Here is a 15,608-nt window from a genome sequence, read left to right on the forward strand (position 1 = left end):
GATTGTGTATGCATCATTCAGGCAGGAAGTGCCCCCATCCCCCTCCTTTTCTCTTCCTCTCTCTCTCTTCACCCTGGCCAGTTAGAGTCCTTTTTTCTCCAGCCTCTCCCTCTCATCCCTGCAGCATTGTCTCAGTTCTTCAGTCTCTGACCTTCCACAGGGACCATGCAAGCATTTGTTAGCAGGTAGGTTTCAATGGGGGGGCTGAGTCATGCTGGTCTATTCATGGATTCTTATTTAGCCATTTTCATTTTTAGATTTTCAATCTGTCAAGCGACCATTTTGGCAAGGCTCCAAGGCCTGATGTTTGTTATCTTAATGTAGAGTAATTATGCTACTCTGTGCAGGTGCTGCAGGCCTCTAAGAACTAATGTGATGGGAGCCTTGGGATTGTTGCATAGGGGGCTGAAAATTCATATTTTCATTTGATCTATTTGATTAGCTTTTTTAAAAATGTACATTAGTAATTACTGTCTTAAGGCTGTTATTCTTGCTAACTTCTCTAGCTGATTAAAAAGAAATTGTTTGAGTATGTTGCCTGAGAGGAATAATTTGCAGTTTTTTCGCTTTTAAGAGTGGGTGGATAAAACCGAAATGTAAAACATGTAATAATACTGGTTTTCCAGCATTCGCCTCTGGAACCCAGTAGAGCAGAGATGGCTGCTATACTGGGTTCTAAATTCTTTTGTTCTTGATTATTTTCTTTATCAGTCGGTAGAATTATGCACATTAATGGAATCCAAGTCCTGAACTTTGCATAGACTAGATTGTGCTGCTGTGCCGAGCAGCCCATTGAATCTCAGTGAACATTCAGGGTGACTCCACAACTGAAAGATCAATACCAGTAAAAGCATAGCAGAGGCAGTGCTAGCAGTTCAGTGGGTAAAACATGAGCCTCCCCACCAATGCTTGCTCAGCTTTTTATTTGTGTCTACGAAGACAGCCATAGATATCAGGCTTGCATCTTTTCAGAGCATGTTGATTCACTGATTTCCTGTGAAAGTGGGTAGAGTAGAATGCCAGGACAGACAATTAGAAAGTACAGAAGTGTGTTCAGCTATCACAGAAAAGCTGTGTTAGCAGCTTAACATACTTGCTGTTGTAACACTGGGTCACATAAAGGCCACATAATAGTGGAATGTATTTGATTTTATCTGATTATGCCGTGTACAATTAATACTAGACATTTTTACTGAATTTCGGAAGCTTGTGAGTAGATTTGGGATTTGTTAAGGTTTGTAATGCAAACCTAAATTGCGGCATATAGTCTATTATTGCTCATATATGTAGCTTTGTTTTGTTAGTAATACCTAGATAGTTAGATACTAAATTTAATGTCCCATTTGACTTGATTTGATTTTACATTTTTTAATTTAAAACATTGGTTCTTCATATGTATGACTGTGGCCTCTTGCAGACTAATTACACCTATGCATTTGTGTGTTTTTCCTGACCCAGGTCGTATCTGACCCCTGTCAGGGATGAAGAAGCAGAATCTCAGAGAAAAGCAAAATCTCGCCATGCGAGACAAACTCGCAGGTTAACACAGGTACTGGAATGGTTGACACACGTTTAGATTTTGAAAGATTTAACAAACTGTTCATACATGTGAAGCTGTGTGAATATCCTGCAGGGTATGACTCCGACTGACCTGAAAGAGGCTCAGAAGATCAGCAGCCTGGAAGATGGAAAAAATGAGGATAGCAGCAGACTGGAGGACAGGTCCTGTCTGCGGATGAGCTTAACAGATGATAGAAGAGTTCAGCCTGGTGTTACAGAGTACACAGAAACAACTGATGTCAGTCTAAACTGGAGCCAAATGGACGAGGTTACAAGACAGAATTATTCAGAAATCGTTTTCTGCCTCAGATGTGGCTGATTTGAAGCTTTAGGTGAGATTTATGATTTATCTCTGTATTCTTCTTTATTTTACTCCAAATGTGCAGGAGGGTAACTTTGAAACCAGATTAGAAATCCTGCCTGACCTTCCGCACCGGCCTTACTGCAACAGCTCCTTCAGAGGTAAGAAAAACATCAGAATTTCTTTTGATTGTCGTGTTCTGTTGTGCTTCATGATCTATATGTTTTGTTCTGGGTTCCATAAAATATAATACAACAACATCAACAACAAAAAATGTGCTAGCAGGTCACTATGATCCAGACTGTTAGTCCACCTAATGATTTCTGGACAGTTTTGATGTTCAGGACTGTTCTTTCAATGTCATTTCAAACATCTTAACAAAAACTGTTGTTTTTTGTTTTTAAGTAAAAATAACTTGTTAAAATGTACTTTGTAGGTAGTGAAGTATGTGATAAAAGTTACCCTGTAACTATTATCTGTTTAATCAGGCCTCCAGTTGACATTCTTTTGTTATTTATGTTGTTATAAATTTTTGATTCTATTTAACATACGTCTCTATTGATATTAATTATGTTTCTTTTTTTTTTTTTTACTGTTGTGCAGTGCTGTGTGACTTATATGTTTATAAAAAGCACAATATAAATAAACTTTACTTACACGGTACAGTAGTACAGTTTGGTAGAAAACCTTTCATCGAAGGCTGTTTTGTGTGTGTGTGTGTGTGGTTTGGGAGTGGCTGTGCTACAAAATGCAGACTCAGATCACATGAATTGTGTTTTAAAACACTATTAAAGGAATGAAATCACTTTTTTTGGTTTTGAGTTGATAATGTTTAAGAAGTTTTTGAGCTCTGAGAGCTCAGACTCACGAAGACCTTAATCTGAACATTAGCCTTCAGTTTGTTAATCATACAGCATGTCTTTATTTTCCATTATTAGTATTGATCTAGTATAATAATAAAAACACACACTTCCTTTATGTGTCCAGTTGGCGAGAGATGGTGGAGAGATGAAAATCAGAACATTGCAGATTCAGCACAGCTGACTCAACAAAGACGGCCCTGCTTTGACACTGAAGGCTCAGACTACATTGCAAAGGTAGGTGGAAAACATCTAGGCACTTTAATTGTAATAACACACACACACACCAAGAGGCGAATGGTGGTTTCACAAAACATTTTACCCATCTACCACTAGATGGAGTCAAAGGATAATCTAATCTATTTTTCATCCATAGCTTGTTCCAGTGGAGGCCAGTATTTACAAAGCTTTTCTGTGTGATACATTGAAATTTCTTGGGAATGATTTTAAACTTAAAAATGTGATAATCAGTTCTCATGCTTCACAAAATCAAAGTGGTTCTCTTTTTTGGCATTCATGACAATGCCATGGAGGTATTAAATGCATCACCACTCTAATTTAAATATTGTGTGCAAGTCAATATCTGTTGGCACCGTTGTTTCATGTTCATATTCTGTTCCTCCCTGACCTGAAAGCTGAGTGTGCTTCAAAGGCAGCTGCGCTCTGATCTCTGATGCAATATTTTAAGAAGTACTGCAATCACAAATGTCGAGCATGTGTTCACAGAGTACCGTAACTAGAAGTGCTGGATAATATCTCACAGAAAGATAGTCTGGATAGCCAACTCCCCACTCTCTTTAAGTCATTTTGATTCTTCACATCACATGGCTGAGGTGTCTCAGCATTCCATACCATATTGGGCAAAACTGAGACGGTCTCCGTTTAATCTTACCCTTGGATTCAGAGTGATTGGCTTTCCTTTCTCCTTTAAATTCTTAACTATTACTGTTCTCCCTCCACCTGCATGCTATCAGTGAAACACTCCTGACAAAAGCACTGACAAATTTAATCATTAATTACTCCTACTGGGTAAAATCTGTCAATTCAGTTATTAAGTTTCACTTTAGATAATCTAGCCATCTGAGAAATGGAAGCAAAGGGGACACATAGATGACAAGGCTTTGACTTATACAAGATGGTATCCTGATAATAGATGATTATGAATGTCCTAGGTGTAATACAGTATGAATGGAAAGTGGTGTCCATGTGAGCTGACTCCAGGTCAGAGATTTGGCTGTAACCCTGTGCTGGAATCTGAAACAGAGATCTGTCAGTAATACGAGAGTATCTCAGCAGGTACTATATCTGTCTGTGATAATCATACAGAGCAGTGACGTTTTACCAGAAGCTAGACAGGCTGCCCATCAATAGAGTCGACCTCTGCGTGACTCCATGATTATCGGAACAGATTTTCCGCAGTTCTTTTTATGATTTTTTCCAACAACAGACAAAAAGACAGGTGCAGAGTGAGACAACATAGAGATTCTGGTACTTAAGGGTGACAAGCAGAGATAGCAAGAATGCCGCTTCAAACATACCTCTTTTTATCCTGGAATACATTATGAAATTTGATCTGAGTGGTAGTCCAAACTTAACTTCCACATTTCTGCTATCACTCAGGGGATCTTTGGTAGCCACTTATTTTCTGCTTTACTAAAATGCATGAGCATAGCATCCCATATGGAATATCCTAAGGTTAAGGGTGAGGATCAGACAGAAGGAACTCCAGCTGGGCTAGATTCTCAACACAACTATCCAAAACCAGTGCCAGTGTAGTTTAATGTCTTATTTCCAGAGGGTCTCCAAGTTAGAATGTTTAATGTAAATATACTGCTAGACTACTCTAACTAATACCTAATTCCAATATCAGTTTTGTTAGAACTTACAATCCATGGTATTTGTCCTTAAAATTCAAGCACTGTAAAAGTTAGAGATGCAGGCAATGGTACTTGGGTTGGAAAATTAAGACCTGTTAGATTTCTAGTCTGGGTGACTTTCCAGCCTTAAACCAAAAGCCACAACACATCAGCTTCTCTTTGATTCTCCCCTGTGTCTGTGCTCAGTTTCTCGCAGTCCTATCTTGCCTTCTATCTATTTGCCCTGAGCAAGGATGAGGGAGTATAGAGAACCGTGAGGCACTTGCGTACCTCACTATAAAAGGAAGACAGCAATGAGCCAGCTTGAGCTGACTATGAAATGAAGGGGTTACTGCTGGGTTGTTTAAAGGAACAGTTTGACATTTTGAGAAATACCCGTGTTCATTTTGTTGCCAAGAATTAGGTGAGAAGATTGATACCACCTGTATGGTCAACATGAAGTCAGAGCCAGTGCCGGATTACCTTAGCTTAGCAGGGAAAAGCAGGGAACACTGTTTGGTTCTGTCCCCGCTGAGCCTCATTAGTTAAAACATAAATTTTGTTTGTTTAACAACCAGAGAGAAAAAAGATTAACAAAATAAGATGTAACATGTTAATTAGAGAGTTTTAGAGATGCTGGGAGGCATGTTTAGAATCTTTGAACAGAGCCAGTCGAACTGTTTTTCTCTTATTCGAGTGTTTTTGCTATGCCAAGTTAACAAGCTGCTGGCTGTAGCTCCACACAAGTCTGAGAATTCAGTTAGTCTTTTCAAATAACTTCTGACAAGAAAGCAAAAATTTATATTTCCCCCAAAATGTCCAACTATTCGTTAATAAAATGTTGACTTTTTATAAACCTGTCTATCAATAGGCAGGTTTATAAAACTAAAAATAAAATCAATGCGGCTGTGGGCAAAATGAAACAAGATTTCAGTTTCAGGAAGAGGAGATGTGTCACAAATGCTCTGTGTTAACACTGTGTAGCACTAATACTGGCAACGTCCCCTCTCCATCACACTGTAGGGCGCACAGAGTTACTTGACACTTTACAGTTGTTGATGGCTCCTCAGGTGATACTGCGTGTTGACCTACCAGGACACAAATTGCTTCAGCCCCCTCCTGACTCTGGCTTTGTGCTCCACCTCCTCTTATCCCTGTTCACATCGGTGGACAATTTTTAGCCCTCAGTGCCGAGTCTGTCCATAGCAGAGCCTCTGGCAGGCTGCCACAGAAAGCTGCCAAAGCTGAAGAGAGCCGGGAGAAGCAGGGGGCTGGGGGTTGGGGAAGCAGAGGGACCGAGAGGGTGACCAAATAGTGAAAGGAGCAGAAGAGAGAGAGCAGGAGAGGGAGGGAGATGGCAGAGAGTGTATAACTTTGGGGAACTCAGGAAGAGGCAGCAAAGGGAACAAACTTTTTCTCTCTTGTCTTGTTTTGGACTTTTGTGCATTTCATAGCGGACTTCACTGCTGACAGAGCAGAACAAGGGATACTCATTCGTTTGCTTTCTTCATTGAATTGTTCTTTTTCTTTAGATCTCCAGAGATTATTTTGTTTTGTGGTTCTTTTTGACATTTTTATCTGCTTGTTGTTTAACTGCCTGAGATTTGAAGAAGGTGTGACCACACATTTGAAATCCTTCCAGATTTAGCAGCAACTGTGTCCATTCTGGGACGTTTGTGGCTGCACTGAAACACCAAACAGACATATAAACACACACACACACACACACCTGTTGTTGCTGAGGATTCCCCAGGAGCACGGTCATGGACATCTGTGTCCCTGTTGCTTGAGGGAATCTGTGCGTGTGTGCAGCTGTTATCTGGTGGTGGCCTCGGTGAATGTTACAGTAGAAGCTGATCTGCCTGTCCGGGGTAGAGGAGGGAAATGTCATCCTACTACCCACGCACCAAGGACCTGACTCGCACCAGGAAGTCACTGACAGAATCGCCACCATCGTCTCCGTCCCCTACAGAAAAAAACTACAGAGTAAGCTTTATTTCTAGAGCGGTGCACCTTTGCAGGAAAAACTGAATGTGATACTTTTTTGTGATATTGTAGCAATTTTTGGTAATTTATTCCAGTGGCTTTAAATAACTTTAATATCACAACTCTTAGTTTATCTTACTCTTTATTTATCTGTAAAGGGACTTCTCTGTGAAGTCAAAGAAAGAATAGTATTTTCTGTAGATATTGATGACTAATCCTTAGACCAGGCTGATTTGTTGATTCATCTAAGACAACTGGACGCATCATTAAGCGGCTTTTTAAGAGTTCGGACAATTAGCTAAAGAATTTGTCAGTTAATTTATTAGATTTTTTGACTTTGAACGATAGATATATATAGATTTATATTATAGCAGTATATATGTTTGGACATGTGCTGTTGGGATACTAACAGTTAAACAAAAATTATATGATCATTATATGATCAACAGGCTAATAGTTCATTTACTAATGTGTATTTGCCTAACTCTTCAGACACTTATCACAGCTTATTTGCTGGCTTGTGAAAGCAAGGCAAGTATTTGCTCTGAAGTGCTGAGAGTCTGATCACATTTTCTGGAAAAGACTTTTGGATTGAAGCATTCCTTCTGTAATTTCCTGTTATTTTTTTTCTGCCTAAGTGGCTTATTCTCACGGGCGTAGTTTGACTGTTTATGTCAGTGCATCAGACTGAGCTGAACTCTGTGTGACAGGCACATTTAAAGGGAAAGAAAGAAAAGAGAGGGGAAAAAACCAAACACAATGGGATCCTGTCTGATTAGAAGCATGTACAGTAATGTCACGCAACACTACAGACACACTCATTATTATTGCACTGTTGCCAGCAGCGAATGCCTCTGGTGGATGTTTGGATTCTTTTGCTCGCATTTCAACAAGTGTCAGTCTCTCTCTGCCGGGGAAACTCTGGCTTTAATTTTCCATGAAGCCAGCCCAATCTGAATTGGCAGTGTGTTCCTGGGAGAGAAAAAGCCGTGGAGTCAGGTTGATGCAATAATTGTACCAATGTAATATGTGTTACAGCTGTGTGCAGCAGGAAGTCAAAGTAAACAGGAACACATTTGCATTATTGGCAGACACTCAACATTTGGCAGATGTTCACAGTGGTGAAATGTAAGTAAGCACATTAAGCCACGTGCTGTACAGAAGGAAGAATTTAGGATAGCTGAGATAGTCAGATCAGATAGTTTCTGCTACTTCTGCTTCATTATATTTCTGGAAATATGTGCTCTCCATTCCCCCGCATTCAGAAATCATAGCCCACTAGGTTTATTTCAAATTAAAACATGCTTGAATATGCAAACAAGTAATTGCATTAAATCCAAAACACTTTTCCTGTAAAAATCTCTGCAGGTCCACAGAAAGATAAAAAAAAATTACCTGATGTTCCACGAAAAGCAATGACTCAAATTAGTCCCCCCATTAATAATTTCACACATTTGCTTTATCGTGTGATGCTATTGTGTGAAGAGATAGGCCACTTGGGTAGGACTCACTAAATGTAATCGTAATACATATGAATTAATGCATCGATTGTAACACATGTCGTAATAGGCAGTAATGTTTCCAAGTACTGTTACTCAAGAAAAATAACCCATTTCCTCATTTGATTTGGTCATTTTGAAAACAAGGAAGATACTCTTGGTTGCCTGGAGCTCTGAGATGTTGTGTAAAGAGTTAACACTGTAGAGAAGTAGGGAAAGGTGAGTGAATGTGGAAGATTTTGTTTATGAGTTTATGTGTGTGTAGTGTAGTGTCATTTACACTGGTGTAGCTCAGATTTTCCTACTGTAGTCAACTAGCCTGCTCTGAAGGAGTGATGCTGTGGCAGAAAGTGGAAAGGAAGAGAAGGCAGTGAGAAGGAGTGTGAAGAGTCTGCTAATTATGATTTTCTTGGCTGACGTTAGCATTATCATTTATACGCTCTAGCAGTGAGCTCATGCAGGTGGCTTGCGTGTGTATACTTCTGATGATGTTGATCCAGGCAAGCTAATAAAACTGGAAACAGTTCTGTTTACTGGGTGCCCATGGTAAAGCCAACACTGTTTCTGAGGCTGTTTTCACCAGTCTGACACACTGTTGTTCATCTCCTCCTCCTTCTTCTGCTCTGCCTTGCTAAGTTACATGTGGCACTTCTTCCTCCCTCAATTTTTCCTAACAAGGCAATCAGATTGGTGCAGCTGCCATCACAAGTAGAATTCAAACTATGGCTCATTTTCTGGCTTTGGTTCAATGCGGATGTTGTGCGTTTATTGGTCGTATAAGGACTTGCTCTTTTTTCCCAAAAATCTGGCAGTGTAATCCCCACAGGGCCCACTCAAGGTTTAAAGTATTAAGTTTTAAAAAAAAAGCCTAATTTCCCCAATTTCCTAATCCTTTAGTGTGAAATAGGTTTGCGTTCAGTTTGGTTCATATCTCCAAAAGCAGGCTTCATGAAAATGCATTCTTACAACTTGCTGCTTAATGAATGATTACACAATCTGATTGAGGAATCTCCTTGCTATTGCACAAAGAGATCAGAGTGAGTGAGAGCTCTTCTTCACTCCATCCTTAGCCCTTTTTCATCTGAGGTCAGGGAGGTCTGTTTTTTCCTGGATAGCTCAGCTGAAGCACATGACCACATAAGGACAGGCAGCAGTGGCTCAGTTATGTAAACACTTGCTGAGGAACAGCTCCTACGATGCTGTGTAAAATCTCCTCTTAACTCACCAAATCTGAATGCAGGAATACCCACTGCTTTTAACATATACTGTTTTTCTAAATCATTCTTTTAACATCTGCTTCTTGTCTCAAACAGCTTAGACCACCACACTTGATGTTTATTGCCAAACATTTCTAAACACAGGTGTTTAAAGATTTCTTTGCCTGGCTGGAGATCAACTCCAAATCTATGAATTTAGGGAAGTTTTACGAGACTGCAGCAGAGATCACGGATCAAGCTGGTCTCACATCATGGCAGCCTCTCTCACTATATTACTTGTTGTTTCCAGTCTGGTATGAACAGTGAAAAAAATTTCTCCTCATCATCTCATAACGACATTTATCGGCTGAAGGCAGCAAGTGTTTGTTTAGTTCAGTTTTGTTTAGGGCTCTCTGCAGTCATTTGACAAACTAAGTATGGAGATTAAATATGGGGTGAAATTCCTGGAAAGGCCAGTGCAATGCAAGGCTCAGTCAGTATGATAGCTGGTATCGACTATTTGAAAACAACTGAAGACGTATGGGTTTTGTTTTAAGGCTTTCTAGGAGAAAGCTCGTTCTTTCAAAAAAAGAACATGGCAGCATCCAAATGTGAGGCTTTCTGTCTGACGGCTACAGCTTGGCCCAAACTGGGTCATACAACAGGTCAATGATCCCACACATGCCAACGAATCTGAAACAGAAGCACAGAATCAAGGCGTTTCAATGGCACCGTCACAATCCAGACCTCAAACTGATTGACACAACACAATGGGACCTTAAAAGTGTTTTGCATAAACAGGTACCGTCCAGCTTCAGTGATCTGAAGCAACGGTGCAAAGAAGACTGGACAAGAACTCCTGCACAACAATGTGACAGACTAATAAACTCATACAGAAAACAGTTAGTTCAAGTTACAGCTGCTAAAGGTGATTCTACAAGCTACTGGATCATGAGGCGTACTTAGTTTTTCACAGAACTGCATAGTGTCCCATAGTGTAAACGTTCTTTTTCACATGACTATGAAGTAATGCAGGAAGGCAGTCAATAGCCATAAAAAATAGGTCCCTTAAAAGGGACATCTCTGAGGTAACGTAATTTCTGAAAACAGAAACCAAATACAGCCAAAGAACAGTATGTATACGCAACTCCTCGTGTTGCACAGTGCCCAGGCTGCTTGGTGAAGTGGAAACAAACACAGAATGTGATCACAACAGGCAACTTGGCAGCCACTTAGACTGGGCTAGTCATAGCAGGGACCTGCCAGGACAGTTTGATATCAGACTGTTGTCTGAGGTCAGATGGCAGCCTGTCATGCAAGGAATACTTGACTTCTGATGTCATTATGTCATATTTGTGCTGCAGGCATGCTCATTGCAGCAGCGTATTTCAAAAGATTAACCAGGCTCACCGGGGAGGTTTGACCTCTGCGAACCCTGTCAGAGCAGTGTTGGGGAGAATTGTATCCTACTTCTACATGCACTTTTTCCATCTGGGACCAAAGGCGTCCGAACATAGTTTATTTATTTATATAGCACATTTAATTACAACAGGAGCGTTGACCAAAGTGCTGTACAAGAATACAAAATACCTAATAAAATAACTTAGAATATTGATAGCAAACATCAAATATGAATTAACAAATAACTCTCATGCTGTATTAAAAGCCAGTAAATAAAAATGTGTTTTAAGATAAGATTTAAAAAGATTGACAGTAGGAGCCTGTCTGATGTATAGGGGTAATTTATTCCACAGCTTAGGTGCTACGACTGCAAATGCTCGATCGCCTCTATGAACCAGCCTCGACCTTGGTATGGCTAAAAGGGTAAGGCCTTTGTAAGTCAACAATAAAATTTTAAAATTAATTCTGAAGTGGACAGGAAGCCAATGAAGAGAGGCAAGCACCAGGGAAATGTGTTCACATCTTTTAGTACGTGTCAGAAGAAGAGCTGCAGCATTCTGGACCAACTGCAGCCTTGCCAGGCAGGTCTGGCTAACTCCAGCATATAAGGAGTTACAATAGTCCAGCTGGGATGTAATAAAAGCATGAGTTGCATGTTGTGATAATTCAACTGGAAGTTTTGTTTTTGTTCTCTGCTGTCTCAAAATGGAAAATATTTCTCAGCCAAGCCTTTGTTTGGTGATATCAAATGAACAGGACTCGATCTAACCGTGACAGAATATTTTCACAGTGTGATGTTTCCATGCTGCTAGTCAAACTAACATGGCTTATTCCTTGTTTTTCAGCATGACAGAGTGTCAAGGTAAGATTTGGGCTTTTTTCTTCTGTATTACAGAACTGTAACAGGTAAGAGGAAAAAACACTGTAAATAAAGCTGCCTTCCAGACTGGCTAAGAGCTGTGTTGCCTCTAGATTTGATTCCATTGGAGAGAGTGCTACAGACAAGTCACTGGGCCGCACCAGCTCATACACGCGCAGAGAGGCAAGGCTGGCTGCACTGAATAAACAGGAACAAGACTCCACTGCCAAAGACTATAAGAAGGTAGTAACTCTTTTCTCAGTTTCAAAAACACATTCTAATGTTACTGATTCAAAGCTGCAGTCCTGGATACAATTTGCCTTTATATTTATGCACATTGTATCTATTTTTGTAGTGTAATGTCCCAGTAATGTAACTGGGCTTTCATGGGATTACGAGTGTCAGAAAGGAACTTCTGACCTGTAATTGTATTTTACTATTGTAATATTCCCTATTCAAGTATCTGCAGAAATGAAGGTATGTCTTACTGAGATTGCATCAAACCAGTATATGGAACTATGAACCTGCAATGCCGCTATACAGTAAGAGTGGCAATACTGTTGACTTCATGTTGTCATGGCGGGGATTGATGTTGTATTTGTGGAGCGGACCCAAAAACAGACACAGGAGAAATGAGCTGATGATCAAACAAAAAGCGAGCCTTTATGCGGCTGATACAAAAAACTGAAAAACAAGGCGAGGCGAAAGTAAGCTGAAACCTAAACTGGGGCAAAACTAAACTAACTGTGAAAACAATGACGAGAGACAAGAACATGAAACTAAACAGGAACATGTGACAAAGTAACTATGAAATAAACCAAACACGAGCATGAACACGGACTTGAACAGAGGGAGGCAAAAACTCTGTGACTTGATGTGACCTGACATGAAGACAGACAGATGAACCAACAAAGAACAGAGGGAGACAGAGGACTTAAATACACAGGAGGGTAATGAGGGAAGTGGAAACACCTGAGGAGACACAGCTGACAAAAATGATCACGACGCCACAGGGAAAAGTAAAACTAAACACACTGAACATGGAAACACCAGAGCTTTCAAAATAAAACAGGAAACATGGAGAGACATGAACATGTAAGGTTTTTGAAGAAGCTAACAGTTCTATATTTACTTTTACTACATTTACTTAAATAGATGTTGACAGATGATGCTAACCCTAACCATAAACATACCCGAACATTATTATTTTTAGGACCGACAGAGACAGAGACCCCCCTTCCCCCTCCTTAAAATTCGGGGACCGTGCCCAAGTCGAAAGTGGCTCCATAGTCTACTGGTTTACACATTTACTGGGAGGAGGCACAAATTCCTTTGGGGTTGCATCAGGAAGGACATTACAATTAGTTTACAGTTGTGATAAGCATTCATCACCATCATCCTTTTAGGTTAAACATAATCAGATATCAACAAAAAATACACACTCAGTTTGGTCACATCACAGTCAGAAACAAAAGAAGTAACATTATGTTAGGTTTGGGTTTTTTTGAAAAAGCTTTTGCTATTGTGAAAAAAAAAATGTATTTATGTAAATATAACCAATGATCTTACATATTGTTTGAGTTGTGTGGTTCAACTTAAACTGTCTGTTGTTACTCCTTTTATGCCTTGTATCTTCATTAATATTTTGGTTATCAAAATTCAAATACTAAGAATTTCTATAACAAATCTATTCCTATATTTTTCCTTTTCTTAACATTTTAGATGTATGCAGAAGCTTTGCATGAAAATGCAAAACTCAAGTCCAGGTTGCAGGAGAGCAAACAAGAGCTAGCCAAGATACGTTCCCAACTGGAGAAAGTCACTCAGGTACCTTTGGCCCATTCTACAGAAAACTCACATTCATCCCTTCACTTCCTGTGTGCTTGAAGAAAGATTTGACTTTTTACTTCTTCAGTGAAGTCATGATTAAAATTTAAACCAGTTCTTCTAATAAATTTCTCCCAATAACATTACCCCTGTTTTAGAGACACGACACAATATCTGAAAGATCTTCAGCACTTGAATCAGAAAAAAGGGTAAGTGTCTTAACAACCTTCTCCTTGATAATACTACATATCTTTGCATTCTTTCCAATCAGTTTCCTTGTCTACTTCAAATTATAGTCTTATAGCCTTTCATTTTTCCAGTAGAACTTACTTCAGTTTTTTTTCTTTATTTACAGGAAAAACAAACCCTTGAGAAAAGAGTGTCAGACATGGAGGAGGAATTAAAGGTCAGTCCATGCAAAAACAGTGTGTACTCACTTAAATGGCATCTATTTTGTCTCAGAAACAAGTTGTCCTTAATTTGTCTCATTGATGTTTTTTCCCCAAAAAACATTATAATACTGATATTCCTTGCCGGTACCTCCAGCCAAGCCCCTTTCACTCATTCTAAATCAAGCACACCTAAAGTATTTTTACAGAGCAGAACACACATATCGCTCACTGCAGAGTTGTGGTTAGCCAGGTGGGTTTGGAGTCAAGGAGAGAGAAGGTTAGTGCTTCAGGCTCATTACCCACAGTGTTCTGCTGGGCCACTTCCTGCCAGGCTAAGGAGGAGCCTGTGCTGCTGCTCCCCTGCTCCACTTATCCCACTGTTGGGGTGAACATTGTGACCTAGTTCCAGCTGAATACCAAACCCTATCCAAGAGCAAAAGACCTGCTTTTGTGAGACATTCCTGTGTTGCTCTGTGTGTATTCTGCCTCACAAAGAAACACAGGGCACAACTACAAAGAGATGTCAGGCCTGAGTAAAAATGGTCTGCAATTTATGTGGAAGCAATTACAAACTACACGATTAAGATTATAATTTGATTACTCGAGAGAACCAACCAGCATAAAATAAACTGTGGAAAAAATACACAAAACTAGTTAAAGTAAAATGTCAATAACAACACTCTGCACTGATTTGCAAATCTTGTGAGCCTGTATTTTATTCACAATTGAACAAAGAAAACATTTCCTATTTCATTAAAAATATTAGCTCATTTTGAATTTAATGGCAGGAACACATCTCAAGACAGTCTGAATGGAGCCAACAAAAGGCTGGAAAATTAAGTGATATTAAAATGAAACAGCTGGTGGAACAATTTGCAAACTAATTAAGCGACAGGTCAGTAACATGATTGTGTAAAAACGAGCATTTTAGAGCGGCAGACTTTCTCAGACGATGGCATTGGTTTACCAATAGGGCTGGGTATCGTCACTGATTTGTAGAATCGATTCAATTCCGATTCACAAGGTTCCGAATCGATTCGATCCACGATTCGATTTAATTCGATTCGATTCGATTCAATTCGATTTGAATCTGGGAAATTTTGACAGTCAGAAATATTATAATTCAGATCAGTACATTTACATATTTTTGTATCTATAAAAAGGAAGCTGACACACGCAAGACTTTATCAAAGGTGTAAGCATCACAGCAGATGCCTTTGTGTCAAAGTAGCTGAGGATAAAACACAGAAAAACATGAAGGCGATTTTCCTGGCCTGGGATTTTATAAAAATATTCTGCAGTACATCAAAAATGAAAGAAAACCATTAATCAACATATTAACATTACCTCTGAAGTTACAGCGGTTTTATTAGAGACACGGCTAAGTGTTTTGCATTTTGCATAATTTTAAAAAGTTTAAATTTGTTCAGTATTGAACGGCAGAAATTAGGTTTTCTTTTCGGAAGTATATAAAACGAAAAAAAAAAACGTCGGCTGACAGCGCTGTAAACAACGGTAGACTTGTGCGTAACAAGCAAGCGAATAATGAAGAAAACAGCTTTTTAGACAGGAAACTGTTCTTGAAGTACAGAGAGAGAGAGAGAGAGAGAGCTGTGCATCGTGGTCGAAGCAAGACAGTAAAAGTAAGAGTGAATACATGATTATGTTTATGTGAAGCGTGGTTTGGATCTTCTTTTGCTGCTGGTTCGTCAATATTGTTTCAGCCCCGACTGTGAGAAAGGCGACATCTAACTGATTCTGATCCGCAGGTTGCACTGTGTGTTTAAGTCTTTGTGCAGAAAACGTGTTCCTGCTCTCATTTACTGTCTTAGCTGTTTGGTGGTTGTTGAAATTTTGTGAGATTTCACCAG

General features: G+C 39.6%; 1 protein-coding gene across 6 annotated transcripts in view; it reads left to right on the forward strand.

Moving 5' to 3' along the window:
• Positions 1–15,608, forward strand: part of ppp1r12b (protein phosphatase 1, regulatory subunit 12B) — a 25,186-nt gene continuing 9,578 nt past the window's right edge. For 2 of the 6 annotated variants that reach the window (XM_084917270.1, XM_084917271.1), the window contains exons 1-10: positions 1–185; positions 1,459–1,549; positions 1,634–1,828; positions 1,947–2,022; positions 2,849–2,958; positions 11,505–11,521; positions 11,632–11,761; positions 13,241–13,345; positions 13,504–13,554; positions 13,701–13,751. In XM_084917270.1, coding sequence (XP_084773396.1) covers positions 166–185; positions 1,459–1,549; positions 1,634–1,828; positions 1,947–2,022; positions 2,849–2,958; positions 11,505–11,521; positions 11,632–11,761; positions 13,241–13,345; positions 13,504–13,554; positions 13,701–13,751 — 846 coding nt within the window. In that variant the 5' untranslated portion in view covers positions 1–165. Of the gene's footprint in view, positions 186–1,458; positions 1,550–1,633; positions 1,829–1,946; positions 2,023–2,848; positions 2,959–5,890; positions 6,564–11,504; positions 11,522–11,631; positions 11,762–13,240; positions 13,346–13,503; positions 13,555–13,700; positions 13,752–15,608 lie in introns of those variants that run through there. The other 4 variants (XM_084917267.1, XM_084917268.1, XM_084917269.1 and 1 more) reach the window with 3 other exon arrangements.

Source organism: Perissodus microlepis, chromosome 20, assembly GCF_051167445.1.
Source record: "Perissodus microlepis isolate ML-2025 ecotype Zambia chromosome 20, ASM5116744v1, whole genome shotgun sequence".
In the NCBI taxonomy this organism is placed as follows: Eukaryota; Metazoa; Chordata; class Actinopteri; order Cichliformes; family Cichlidae; genus Perissodus; species Perissodus microlepis.